This window comes from Labrus mixtus, chromosome 9, assembly GCF_963584025.1.
Source record: "Labrus mixtus chromosome 9, fLabMix1.1, whole genome shotgun sequence".
NCBI lineage: Eukaryota > Metazoa > Chordata > Actinopteri > Labriformes > Labridae > Labrus > Labrus mixtus.
Window position 1 is genome coordinate 27,831,284 of NC_083620.1, and position 14,531 is coordinate 27,845,814.

Below are 14,531 nucleotides of genomic sequence, written 5' to 3' on the forward strand. Positions count from 1 at the left end.
TATGCACCGTGGATAACAAAAAATAAAATCTAGGAATTCACCGATGCATCGGTTTAACATCGGTATCGGCCCTGTTGACAGACATCGACCAATCTGCAACGACTGAGGCATGACATTTTAACGCTGGTATCTAATACGCCTACCTGCAGATTCAGAGGAGAGGTTTTTTATTGAGCGGAGGAAGTCACCTTTCATGGTCAAACATGGGAGAAAGTGTTGGCATGTTGTGAGTCTAACATCAAAAGAAGAAATTTAAAAAACATCAGTATCGGTATCAGTCCTGATTTTCACAATCGGTGCATCTCTAAAAAAATCTGTTTGTTAGTATATCGGTCAGTTCTTCTTCTTTTAACATCAGCTTTGCAGTTTGATCTGCGTGTTGTTGGGTTAATGACTGTTTGTCACACAGGACGATGATTCCCCTTCGAGCTCTGGGGATTATTGATGTGCACCTTTATACAAATATAACTTTATTACTATGACTTTACAAGCAGTAAACAAGGTGCTGACATCTCAGTTCTTAACACAGGACCTTATGCAGGGCCTGATCCCAGGATTTGAATGCTGATTTGACTGCTGTAGTGACCAGCGTTTCCATAACAACCAATCAGAAAAGATAGAGTTAAAGACACTCTAGCCATAATGCAAGTGCAGCAAAGTGTCGTCCTACATTTTCCAGGACTTTATAAGAAGCTTGTTTGTTGTCAAAATCTAATATTGGTGCATTGCAGCTGTCTTACACTGTTATGAGTTATATTGTTAAACGTACATTAGTGTCATTGTACAATCTGTGGTTCCTCAAATGATCTCATGATGTAGTTTGAGTTTGTTTCTGGTTCATGTTTTATTTTCATTAAAAGTCTGAACTTGTGTTTTGCAGCCAAACTGCAGAATGTGAGAGTGTGGAAGAAACTTTCCACCCCTGCTTTTCTCTCTTCTGTCTGTAGATCCTCGGCTCTCTGCACACGCGCACACACACACACACACACACACACACACACACACACACACACACACACACTCAAACACTAGCGATGTAGTGCAGCTCTAAATAAAACGTTGACTCATGATCTATTATTGATACAGGCAGGGCTTGAGAATATGTGTGACATGGATTTTGTTTTCTACACTCACTGTTGGTGTCCTCATTGTTTCCTTCACATCCCCCCCCCCCCCCCCCCCCCCTTCCTCTTTTCTCCCCCACAGAGGGGGCTGAGGGACAGATGAGTTCAGAGGAGGAGGAGGCCCGGAGGATAGCCGAGATGGGGAAGCCCATCCTGGGGGAGCACAGCCGCCTGGAGGTGGTCATCGAGGAGTCGTACGAGTTCAAGGTTCAAACTTTTCATCCGTTTATTTGACCCACAGATGATTCTTTCACACAGGCACAAAACTTCAACTTTTGAAGTTTTCAGGATGAGCTGCATGTGTGAAAGCTTCCAGATGAATTTTTCCCCTTTGCCTCTACCCAAATTTGTTCCTGGTACACTTTTGGCATGAGCTGATGTGTGAACACAGCAGGAAATATTCAGGAAACATTCACCACAAGCAAGTGTGTGGGGGGGGGGGTAATCGTTCTTTATACATCATGTCCGGCCTCCTGAGGACCCCCCCTCCCGTCCTACATTGATTATCTTCCACTGTGAGGGACGTGTGTGCAAAGATTTCAGAGGCAGCCTGCCTGAAGCTTTTAGGAGAGCGTCATGTGAGGTGGCTAAAGTTTCCTCTGGGAGGAGAGCAGCATCTTTGTGATTTATGAAGCTGTTGATGTCTGTCCTCATGAGTTTAAATCTCTCTCTCTCTCCTCGTGTCTGTAATTTATGTCTGCAGCGCTCCTTGTTGTTTTTTAACCTCAGTTATTATTCTGATATCCTCGATAAATGTGTTGATGACTTATTGATGATGGAAGCCCAAAGCTGCTTCGAGGTTTATTACCTCAGATCATCCCATCAGTGAAATAATAAAAAAAAGATCTGTTAATAAAACAAAGACATGAAATAAAACTCCTAAAGCTGCAGGCAAGGACCACTGAACATCCACTCAGTCAGACTTTTAATTTACAAAATGTTATTCAAAATATGTCGATGAAAGTTGGACATTTTGCTCTTGAAGCCGAAACCCAGAGCAGGAGTTTCCCGCCCTGCTCACAGCCGTTTGGGGGGAAAAAGCATTGATCTGTGCTTTTCTGGACATGTTGTGAAAAATCCTACTGTTTCGTTCTTTCTCACATTCCTGAGGCGGGTCCTAACCCCCCCCCCCCCCTCTCAGGGAGCAGGTCTAATGTGGAGTTTGAATTATTAAAAAGCGCACGTGTTGCCCTCGATGCAGCTGCCAGTCCCGAGGCGTGCAGAGCGGGGCCGTGCTGTCACTGCGTTCACCTGTGCATGAAGAGCGAAGTCGGGGGGTGAAGCCGAGCACATCAGGATATTTGAAATGTGCATTAAAGCTCAGGTGTATTTTTAAGAAATCAAACCACAAACCACCCAAGGCCAAATCTGCTCAGACCCCCACTGCCTGCCGCTCCAGCAGTAAACCCATAAAATAAATATTTTAGCACTCGGCTCGACTACGCGTCTCATTCACACACACACACTGATTATATAACATTACTGCAAACCCATCCGTTTTCTGCTCTGATGAAAATTTAAACAATGGATTCTTAATTAAGGAAATGTTCCCGTTCCCTCAAGTGACCTTTTAGAGCTGTTTTTACAGTCGTACTGAGGAGCATATTGTGTGTTTTTAATGCTCCAGATAAACATTTCAACATGATGTGAAACTTTCTTTTATCAGCGTTCATGTTTGTGATCAAGGCGAGGATGTTTTGAAAGCCCAGAAATCATGAAATCCACTCCAGACTTCAAGAATTTACTCGTCTGTCTTCTTTATCTTTCACCATGAACGTCTGCAGTTTTCTGCTGCAGCCTTTTTAGTTTCATACTAAATTAAACACATTCAGTTATTAGTGTGTATAAATCATGGGGCAACCTCGAATGTTGAAAAATGAAGTCAACATAAGTTCATAATCCTGAAGTTCTTTGAGGGTCCACTTGAGGCTGTCTCCAAAAGCCAGGACGTTACATACACACCCATTAAAAAAAGCTGTTTTTAAAGCATAAATTAACATGTTTACAGCCTGATATTTACAGTCTATGGTTTAAATGTGTCACCTTAAAAAAGCTCTCTTTTGCTCGATATGACAAATACTTAGACGCTATATTTAAAAAAGTCAAAGTTTGACTTGTCAGAGGAAGCAAACAAATCAAACATCCTCCTGCTCAAAACTTTCCCCCAATTAAAAGCCCACATCACATTAGATTGTTTTGATGCTTTGAGAATAAATAATAGACGGAGAGAGAGAGAGAGAGAGAGAAACAAACAACAGATAAATGAGAGCGTGTTGTTCCCTCATCCGCTAACATTCAATATCTCTGTCCTGTATTTGATTAGGAGGTCAGCTGAACCTCGGTTTCCCTTTTTATTGGCCCTGTCTCTTGTGATTTGTGGTTAGTGAGCAGCGAGTCAGGGAGCGATGTGATTTAATATGATTGGCCTTTAGAGTAAATACACAGGAGATCGATGAGAGTGGACGGAGAAGTTGAAGGCAAAAACACCCCGGGCGCAGGGCGCTGGCATTCTGTGTGCTGGTGACCGAATTTGGACGTGCACAGAAGGGATGACCACGCCCCTTCCTCTAACTTAAACGCACATTTAACTTACAGATAAAAGATTTTTGTTACGCTATCGCTTGACTTTCCATCAGTCCACAGAGCCATAAATCATGACGATATCCAGACAGCTTAAAGACCCTCGACTGTTCCTCATATAAACTTGTTTTTCCTTTAAAGAGGACATATGATCCCCCTCCTCCACCTTTTCAAACAGTCCCCTCCTCCACCTTTTCAAACAGTCCCCTCCTCCACCTTTTCAAACAGTCCCCTCCTCCACCTTTTCAAACAGTCCCCTCCTCCACCTTTTCAAACAGTCCCCCTGTGGTCTACATGAAACATCTGTGCTGTGCTTTGGTCAAAATATAACATGAATCAAGCACCAGAGGAGGTTTGTGACCCTGAATAAACCAGCTCTCTCAGAACGCTCCGTTTTGGTGTGTGTGTCTCTTTAAATGTAATGACCCCGCCCCCTGAGTTTTCCCCGTAGACATCACTCCTCTGTAGAGAGAATACCATCCTGTTAGCGACGTGCACTTCTTATTCACTCTACTGTTCAGCTGCATCTGTTTGTGTCGGGCAGGAAGGGGCACAGCGGGGAGACAGGTGTAGCTACACCTGAGCGTAATTGGTCGCTAACAAGGTGTGTTGTGTGTTTTTGATTGTCAGAGCACCGTTGACAAGCTCATTAAGAAGACCAACTTGGCGCTGGTGATCGGCACGCACTCCTGGAGGGAACAGTTTGTGGAGGCGGTCACTGTCAGCGCAGGTGAGCTCCCCGTGTGTGTCTGTACCTGTGTGTGTGTGTGTGTGTGTGTGTGTGTGTGTGTGTGTGTGTGTGTGTGTGTGTGTGTGTGTGTGTGTGTGTGTCTGTACCTGTGTGTGTGTGTGTGTGTGTGTGTCTGTGTGTGTGTGTGTGTGTGTGTGTGTGTGTCTGTACCTGTGTGTGTGTGTGTGTGTGTGTGTGTGTGTGTGTGTGTGTGTGTGTGTGTGTGTGTGTGTGAGTGTGTGTGTGTGTGTGTGTGTGTGTGTGTGTGTGTGTGTGTGTGTGTGTGTGTGTGTCTGTACCTGAGTGTGTGTGTGTGTGTGTGTGTGTGTGTGTGTGTGTGTGAGTGTGTGTGTGTGTGTGTGTGTGTGTGTGTGTGTGTGTGTGTGTGTGTGTGTGTGAGTGTGTGTGTGTGTGTGTGTGTGTGTGTGTGTGAGTGTGTGTGTGTGTGTGTGTGTGTGTGTGTGTGTGTGTGTCTGTACCTGAGTGTGTGTGTGTGTGTGTGTGTGTGTGTGTGTGTGTGTGTGTGTGTGTGTGAGTGTGTGTGTGTGTGTGTGTGTGTGTGAGTGTGTGTGTGTGTGTGTGTGTGTGTGTGTGTGTGTGTGTGTGTGTGTGTGTGTGTGTGTCTGTACCTGTGTGTGTGTGTGTGTGTGTGTGTGTGTGTGTGTGTGTGTGTGTCTGTACCTGAGTGTGTGTGTGTGTGTGTGTGTGTGTGTGTGTGTGTGTGTGTGTGTGTGTGTGTGTGTGTGTGTGTGTGTGTGTGTGTGTGTGTCTGTACCTGTGTGTGTGTGTGTGTGTGTGTGTGTGTGTGTGTGTGTGTCTGTACCTGAGTGTGTGTGTGTGTGTGTGTGTGTGTGTGTGTGTGTGTGTGTGTGTGTGTGTGTGTGTGTGTGTGTGTGTGTGTGTGTGTCTGTACCTGTGTGTGTGTGTGTGTGTGTGTGTGTGTGTGTGTGTGTGTGTCTGTACCTGAGTGTGTGTGTGTGTGTGTGTGTGTGTGTGTGTGTGTGTGTGTGTGTGTGTGTGTGTGTGAGTGTGTGTGTGTGTGTGTGTGTGTGTGTGTGTGTGTGTTTTTGACCGAAATAAATAATTACTCCTACATCAAACTAATGTTATATACACAGGAGCATACAGGAGCCGCCTTGTTATCCTCAGTATCCACCTCAGGTTTATGCTCTCAGGTAGATTTTCTCTAAATGATGATGATCTGAAGGTGAAAAAAACGTGCTGTTCTTCTGTCCTGTGCATCAATAAAGCATGAACAACAGATGTTAAACTTTAACCATCAGCCTTTGACTTAATGTGTCGACTTCAAAGACGGCTGTTCATGTGTAGAATAAACAAACGACTGCAGGGCCTTGTTATGTCACAGTATTGGAAAACATGAATTATTGAACGAGTCCTCAGGCAGGCAGTGGAGAAGAATCTTTTTACTCTAAGAAACGTTGGTGGGAGTGGAAGTTATTGAAGACCACCATCTAGTGGAAGTAACAGTGCACTGCTGACAGTGAAGAGTCCAGTCTGGAGTCAACAGATGATCTGTTTGGACTTTAGTCTGTATCCTGTTTGTGTTTGAATACGATCGTGTTCTCATAATGTGCATGAAACTCCAGAGACACGCTTCTGTTCATGTTTTAACCCTCATGCATCACTATGGACATTTTTGTCCATTTGGTCAAATGTTTCCTCTTCATCTGGTCATCATTTTGTCTGTGTTAGTGCATATGGCACCATTTTTTGTAAGAAAGACTCTCGCTTGACATATTTTGGAATGCACATTTTAATTTTTTTAATAGATCAATCAAACACTGTGAAACATGTTTACGACCCTCTTAAGTCACTAAGGACAAAAAATGTCCACTTCCAAAAAACTGATATAAAAATAGAACAGATTGATATTTTTTTCTACTTTTTTCTGCATAAATCTCTTAAACAACTTCAGCCCTGCTGAAAACTACCAAACATTGAATAATTATGAGGAATTTAACCCTTTAAATGCCAGTTTGATGACTTGATGTCACTGTTGTTATTTAGGGAAAAAAAACACAAAAATGAGTTATTTTCCATATAACAAATATTTGGTGGCTGGGGGATGTTTTTTTAAGTCAGTCTTGGATATGTCAAAGATTATCCGAAATATTGACTTTGATGCTTTGTTAGTTTTTGTGTAGCATCAGATTTAAAATGTAGTTCCCTGTTTAGACATTGGAGGGCGAAAATATCCAATTTACAAAAACTGATATAAAAATAGAACAGATTGATATTTTTTTCTACTTTTTTTGCATAAATCTCTTAAACAAATTCAGCCCTGCTCAAAACTACCAAACATTGAATAATTATGAGGAATTTAACCCTTTAAATGCCAGAATCATGTAATCAAACTGTTCCAGCTGTTCTGACTCTGATGTCGTGAATGGTTTTGTCTTACCTGTGCCTCTGTTTCTCTCCCTTCAGGCGATGGTGATGACGATGATGAGGAGGGTCGTGAGGAGCGTCTTCCATCGTGTTACGACTACGTCATGCATTTCCTCACCGTCTTCTGGAAGGTTCTCTTCGCCTGCGTCCCTCCCACGGAGTACTGGAATGGCTGGGCCTGTTTCTTAGTCTCCATCAGCGTCATCGGCCTCCTCACCGCCGTCATCGGCGATTTGGCGTCGCACTTTGGCTGCACCGTGGGGCTTCGGGACACTGTGACTGCGGTGGTGTTTGTCGCTCTGGGAACTTCTATTCCAGGTGAGTGAAAGTTTTTTTTAACTTTGTGAGAGAGATGATGTGAGGACAGTAACAGACTGTTCAACATCAGCAGAAGATCGATCCTGTTTTTATAAATAGAATAAATCTATTAATCCTACGTTCAGCTGTTTAGAAATAAATGAGACCATGATGATGATGATGATGATGATGATGATGATGATGATGATGATGATGATGATGTGCATCAACAGAGGTGAGGGAAACCACATACTATACTACTAGTACTGATTTGGCCAAAATGCAGTATGCAGTATGCAAACAACAGCGAGATCCACAGTATGCCAAAAATACCAGGATGTCATACTGATTCAGGAAAAATGTACAGTATGCATCGGACCAGTCTACCTCGCGTACTGTTTCCCACAATGCAAAGTGCCAGGTCAGAGATCAAAATGCCGGAGCGCAGCTGTTTGAACTCGTCGGTGGCGGTGACTGAATATCTTGCCACATTATGGGCATGAACCAATATGACATGTTCATGTATTTATAAGTCTTACCACCTCAGATTTTCCTGCTTTCTGGACTGTACAGTTCATGTGCCACAGCTGGACCAGCAGCTGCAGTTACAGGGTGCTCTTCATATTATTCACAGCTGAGTAAAAGTTAAACCTGAATGAAAAGTATACTACAACTTTAATAGCATGCCAATCATATTTCCACCCAGGGCATTGTGTATAAATGACAGAATATATGAGAGATTGTTGACTTGTTAATTACCTCCAGTCGGGCCGTTGTTTACTTCCGCATTCCAGTAAACCAGTTTAACCGTGTCAAGCATACCGCAAAATAACCGACGACTGGCAGTCATACTACATACTACTGTTGAACTCAGTATGCAGGATACAGTATATACTGCATACTGATTTAGATAGTAGTATGTAGTACACGGTTTTGAAAACAGCCACAGTGTCCCTGAAACCTGAGTGCCACAGTCGGCCATTCAGGACGTCGTCTTTGTTTTTGATTTTGAAAATAGGCCTCTATGCTCACTTACACATGCACTAACCACTGCACCACCAGCGGAACCAGCGCCCCATGAATCTATTTATATGTATTCTCTGTTCCTCATTGTGTTCTTCATTCCTTTGTTGATACTGCTTCTTCTAGAGAAGAGCTCATTTTTGTAAACAGTCGCTTGAAGCCCACATTGATCTGCATCGAAAATCAAAAACTGTTTAACTCTCCACCTCTTTCTTCCATCCTAGACACCTTTGCGAGCAAAGTGGCCGCCATGCAGGACCAGCATGCTGACGCGTCCGTTGGCAACGTCACCGGTAGCAACGCCGTAAACGTGTTCCTGGGGATCGGCGTGGCGTGGTCGGTGGCCGCCATCTACTGGAAAGTGCAAGGGAAGGAGTTCAGGGTGGACCCGGGGTCGCTGGCCTTCTCCGTCACACTCTTCACCATCTTCGCTTTCATCGCCATGGCCGTGCTCCTGTTCAGACGCCGGCCAGCCTTCGGCGGCGAGCTGGGCGGCCCGAGGTTGCCCCGCCTCCTGACCAGTCTGCTGTTCGTGGGGCTGTGGTTGCTCTACATCCTCTTCTCCAGCCTGGAGGCCTACTGCCACATCCCGGGCTTTTAAAAAAAAAAGAAAAGAAGATGCAGCGAGTTCTGGAAGAATCCTGCACGGCGGCGATACACACATTAACACACTCATTTGTTTACTGACCACACACACTCGGGCGCCCTGCAGCCTGGAGGCGATGCATCGATCAGATTCATGTTCACACACGCACATCATATTAACGCATGTGTAAACAGATCCTAACACACACACACACACACACACCGTTACAGGCATGAGGAAGGACCAGGGGAAGTGTGTTTGAGGGACGAGAAGTGAGAAAACAGAAGGTCACTGTAGCAAAGTTAGCAGAGAGCAGACGGAGAACGGAGAGAGCGAGGGAAGTGGTCGTGACATTTCCCGAGGTGAGAGAGGGTCAGGTGAGCTGCTGGAGGGTTGTTGTTGATTTAAAGCCAGGTAGGTTTAGGAAGGATCGGAGACGGAGACATCGGGTCAGACCGCTGATGGAGAAGAAGCCTGTGTAGAAAAAAATGTATCCATCCAAGTTGCATTGTGGGAATCTCGCCCTTTGTTTGTCCCCCCTCCTCTCCTCTCCTTTTCAAGTACAGCTCCACCCGTCTTCACTCAGGAGGCGGAGCAAAGAGTGGAAAAAAAAAAGGAGTGAAATGTTTACAATAGCTATAACATGAAGTTTGTTTACTACGGGGGGGGGGGGGGGGGGTTCTTGTAAAGTGATGCTCGTCTAACACACTGTATAGGTGAATGCGTTTCTCCACACGCGCTGTAAATAGTCAAAAACCAGTGTACATATATCGAGTGTAGTGTTTTCATTCAGCAGACAATTGAAAAAGGTGGCGATACGTTTCAGCGTCCTCTGTCACACACATGCTTAACTTTAGACGTGAAGATAACTTAGGGAGTGTGGAAATGAACGGCGATATATTCAGCCAATGAAATACTGACTTTAGTCTCAGCTGATACACTAATGGATCAATGTTTTTAAAAAGAGCCATAGCATCCTGCGTCTCTGTCGCATTTGTCTCTCGACTGGATCGTTTCCGTGGTAACCGTTGATAATTTCAAACTGAAGATGATCGTTTGCATGTTAAGTCAGATCTGGAACGTCTTCTAATACACACACAGTTCAACAGAAAAGGGGAAACAAGCTGTAAATTAAAAACATCCCTCTGTTTGTGTTTGCGTCCGCTCAGCTGCTCCTTGATGTGAAACCTTCCTTTTTTTTAAAAAACGCTGTGTCAGAAAGACAGGAAGTAGACGGAAGAGAGTTTGGTCTGAGAGGAGCAGGAAGGACGTTTTTTTCAAATATGTGCACACACACACACACACGTGCGCGCTGTGTGGAGTGTAATCACAACACACGTGGCCAGAGAAGTGAATGTGAGTGCAGACAGACACTGAACATGCAGTCAGTCATCACTGTGTCATTGTGAGTAGTGACAGACTAATCCATTAATATGGCATGAATCCTGACAGACTAATCCTGCACCTTTCTGTAGTGACAGCAGCATGGTCGGACAAACACACGCATGGATGGGTCAAACAAGACATAAACAGTGTTAGCTAACCCTTCCAGTCGTCAACTTTGACTTCACAGATTCCACAGATACTTAAGATAGCACCCATACAATAGAGCACCCATACAATAGAGCACCCATACAATGCCTTAACTCCAACTCTCGAGTAAAAATAATCTCGTATTGAAGCTGTACAAACTGTCTAGGCTGCACGTTATGTTGTGTTTCTTCTTTCAGCGACAAGCGGTTCAGTGTGCAATACATGAGAGGGAGTCTATATGAACTGTCTGCAGCTCTAAAGTAGGCTAACACAGGATGCAGACCACAGCGTGGAGACTGTTGTAATTGTGTCTCCGCTCATCTGTGCTGACTGAGAGCACAATATCAGTACCAGACATGCTAAAAAAAATCACTTCCCATTTTGAGGGAAAGTCTTTGTACAAAAAGAGCTAACAAAGGTCTATCGTGTAATTGTTCTCTAGACTATATGTTTACAGTCTGCAGGTCAGCAGCAGACAGCGCTCGGCCTCTGCAGACAGCCTGACGAGCTCACAGGGTTTCTGTACAGAAGCAGCAGCAGCAGCAGCAGCAGCCCTGTGTCCGGTTAGATCATCTTTTTTATAAATCATAGCAACATTAACAGGTGGTCCAGTGAGCGACTCATTCATGAACACTGCTCTTCAAAGCATTTTATGTCATGCTCAGTATTGCATGCTAGAGTAGAGGAACAACATCGGCACGCTGTTTGCAGACATGCTCTGATTGGTTGAGCATGTCTGCAAACAAACTTAAATTTACCGAGCGTTGTGCAACAGATTAATGATAATTCAGTGGTTAACTAATAGATTAGAAAGTCAGAGCATTTAAAGGCCAGCCTCCTTTTTACATGATGAGCTAATCATTTATCATCACTGTAATAATTCTCTCTGCACAATATCAGTCACATCACACACATCTCTCTGTGAGTACTACGATAACAAACTCTCGCCCACAAAATGATAAGTGCTATAAAAAGTGGAATTTGTTACAACTCGTCGTCGTTCATGAAATGAGAGAAAGGATTTGATTTGTTTACCGCCGTGAGCTCACCATACTTTGTAAAACTTTCTAAAAAAAACACTTTTCTATCTTTTCCTTGCAGATATAGCCAAGGTAGATTGTTTTGTACTTCTAAACGACGTTTAGAGGAGTGTCAGTAGCTGATATGCCGCCGCTTGTGTAGATGTCATCGTCTCTGAATTTAGTGGATTAGATTTTGATATATTTTCCACGGTGATGAAGCCCCCCCCCCCCCCCCCCCCTCCCTTTGAACCGCTGAAACAATGTAGTGTATCATAACTTAACATAACCCCATCTATTGTTCCGACACAGTCTGCTGACTGGTTTGTGTCTGCGTTTACTTATGTATATATTTCTTCTCATTAGAGGATTTATTTAGATATTTATTTATTTACAAGCATGGGCGGTTCTAGGCAGGGGCCAACAGGGGCCAGTGAGCTTGGTCCCCCCCCCTGTGGCCACCCCTCCAAAAGGAAGACACATACACAGTATTTGACTCAACAACTGGACTCACAATATAGTATTAAATATTGTTACTGAAACAATAAATCATGGTATTTAATGATGGGTGCTATTATTTGTCATAATATATATTTTTTAAAGGGATTATCTTTGTCTATTTTTCACCTGGGTTTAATGTTCCTCTCTGACAAAACAGCTGGCCCCCAGTTTGGCCCCCCTCAGTTAAAGTGGTCTAGAACCGCCACTGTTTACAAGAAGATTATTTATCTATAGATATACGCTGCGCCACAGGGGGTCCCTGAGGGCGAAACGGTTTGGGAATCATTTTCCAGGAGGGTTGGTTTCAATGTGCAATACAGAAAACAGTTTCAACTCATCTATCTTAATTACTAAGTAGCTCTGACGAGAGGTCAGCACACATCTTTTCTCTGCTTCAGTGTTTGTCGTAAAAAACCCTTCGCCAACATACATCTCTTCATCGCTCCTCGTCCTGCAGGGGGAGGAGTTCTTTTGAGTGTACGTAGCATGTTTACATGAAGAAACAGAGTGGAACATTGCCAGTATAATCGTCAGTCTTGGGTTAAGTCATGAGCTGAAGACGGGTGGTGTTTTTTGTAGATATTAATGCTGTCGTCGAGCCTAACTGTAGTTTACTTACTAACGACTAGGTGGGACCAAGATTACACACACACACACACACACACACACTCACACACACACACACACACACACACACGTCAGCTGAACTCGTGTGTAATCTTTGACTGGGTAAAAAATGGATCTGGACCAGCTTGGATTTACGTACCCAGCAGTTGTCCCAGCAGATGTGATCCAGATGTGGCTCAGCACCCGCTAAAGGAACTGTCTTCAATGCCTGGACAATGTTCCATGTTTCCATGAACTTCTGTACTAACTGTCTGGTTTTGGCCTTTGCTGTTCTGTAGCTAGATGTGATGACCCCCCCTATCCCCCCCACTCCCACTCCCACTCCCATCTAGACTCTCTCGCCCCTCCCTCGTCTGTCTGTGTCTGCTGTGTTTGTTCCTCCTCTGTGTTCTTCTTGCAGATGCATGATGAATCCCTGTGTACCCGTGTTAGCAGCATGGTCTTCTATGATGGACGCCGATCAGCATATTTTTTTAATTGGGGTTTATCCCCCCCCCCCCCCCCCCCCCCCCTCAGTTCAAATCCCAGACACCAGAGAGGGTCTTTGTGAAGTGAAATGAGCAGGTGGGCACACACACAGACACATCCAAACTCCATACCACACACAGACACACACACTCGGGACAGATTTATGGATTCAGTGTCGACTGCTTATTTACTACAAGCTGTGAAAAGAGTGCTGCTCTGTTGTGTCAAGGATTTGTTTGCATCGAACAACGTCCCAGGTCATCTCTTTGTTTGTCTTGTATGATATTTCTATGTCTGTGTGAGTGTCTTCTTCTTCTTCTGTTCCTGTTCCTCTTCTCGCGTTCTCTCCCTCCCAGGTCTTGCTCTTCAATGTGTCTCTCTCTCTCTGTGAAGTTTTTTCCTGTGGTGATGAAACGTTCTCTCTCTCTGCCTGAACCTTTGTAGGGAAGTTACTGACTGAGTTACTACAATATCTTGTGATAGACATATACATTTATTCAATACTGTAATAATAAATTATTAACTGCTCATGATTATCTAATTTTTTTTTTTTAATGAAATGCAGAAAAAAAAAATGTTAGAAAAAAAGAAAATTACAACTTTTTTTGAGAACATGGCATGAGGTGTAATGTGTTACTGAACGAACATGAAGGTCTTGAATCAAGTGATGTCGACCTTATTGGAATATAGTTTATTTATTTTCAAGGCGTCATGTGTCTGTGTCGTTATTGTTTCTCCTTCTGCTCACACGGCGGTCCAAACCCAACACACTGTGAGGATGAAACATTTCAGAGGTTACCCTTAACTCTCCTCGTTTCAACCAAGCGGTCCGGTTTGGTTCAGTACAGTTTGGTATGGTAAACCCTGATCTTGGTTGCAGGAAGTGAAGATTCTTTCGACCAATCAATGGACTGCAATGTGTCTAGCTCCAACCTTTAGGGTCGGATCGGTACGCCTGGCACCCCAACAGAAGGGAACCAAAAAAAGTAGGACGGTACGGATCAGTTCTTTTGGTATGCCAATGAATGTGAATCATAAGCCCCGTTTCCAACAAGCGGTTCAGATCATATCGGTTTGGTACGGTTCACATTTATTGGCGTTTCCACTGTCAAAAGTTGGGAAAGGTACCAAAATAACTGATCCATATTGTTCTACTTTTTTGGCACCATTCTATTGCTAGACACACTGCAGTCCATTGATTGGTCGAAAGAATCCTCACTTCCTGTGGTACAGCGGTTATAAAGGACAAACACAAAACGTACTATGTTTAAATATCCTGTGCATTTGGAGAGAGTCATTTCAAGGATGTTTTTGTTTGTTGCCGTGGAGATTTTGTGATTTAGTGAAGTGTAAGGGTACAGTTGGCTGCAGAAACGCAAGCAAGATCAGGGTTTACTGAACCAAACCGGACCAAAGTGTACTGAACCAAACCGGACCGCTTGGTGGAAACGGGGCTGAAGAGTTCTCCTGTAAAATGTTTCATATGAAAACACTGACATGTTAGTTTAAATTACTGATGTAAGACTTTAATCTAAGGGTCCAAAGCGGCCCAATCCAGTGGTTCCCAAATTTGTTTTCACTGGGCCCCCTTTGGCAGATGAAAATATTTCCAACCCTCCCCATCCCTCTGTTCA

General features: G+C 43.9%; 1 protein-coding gene across 1 annotated transcript in view; it reads left to right on the plus strand.

Moving 5' to 3' along the window:
• The window catches only part of slc8a2b (solute carrier family 8 member 2b), a 163,947-nt gene extending 150,343 nt beyond the window's left edge, over nucleotides 1-13,604 (plus strand). The window contains exons 14-17 of the mRNA XM_061047217.1: nucleotides 1,207-1,331; nucleotides 4,335-4,434; nucleotides 6,883-7,161; nucleotides 8,388-13,604. Coding sequence (XP_060903200.1) covers nucleotides 1,207-1,331; nucleotides 4,335-4,434; nucleotides 6,883-7,161; nucleotides 8,388-8,764 — 881 coding nt within the window. The 3' untranslated portion in view covers nucleotides 8,765-13,604. The remainder of the gene's footprint in view (nucleotides 1-1,206; nucleotides 1,332-4,334; nucleotides 4,435-6,882; nucleotides 7,162-8,387) is intronic.
• The last annotated feature ends 927 nt before the right edge of the window (nucleotides 13,605-14,531 follow it).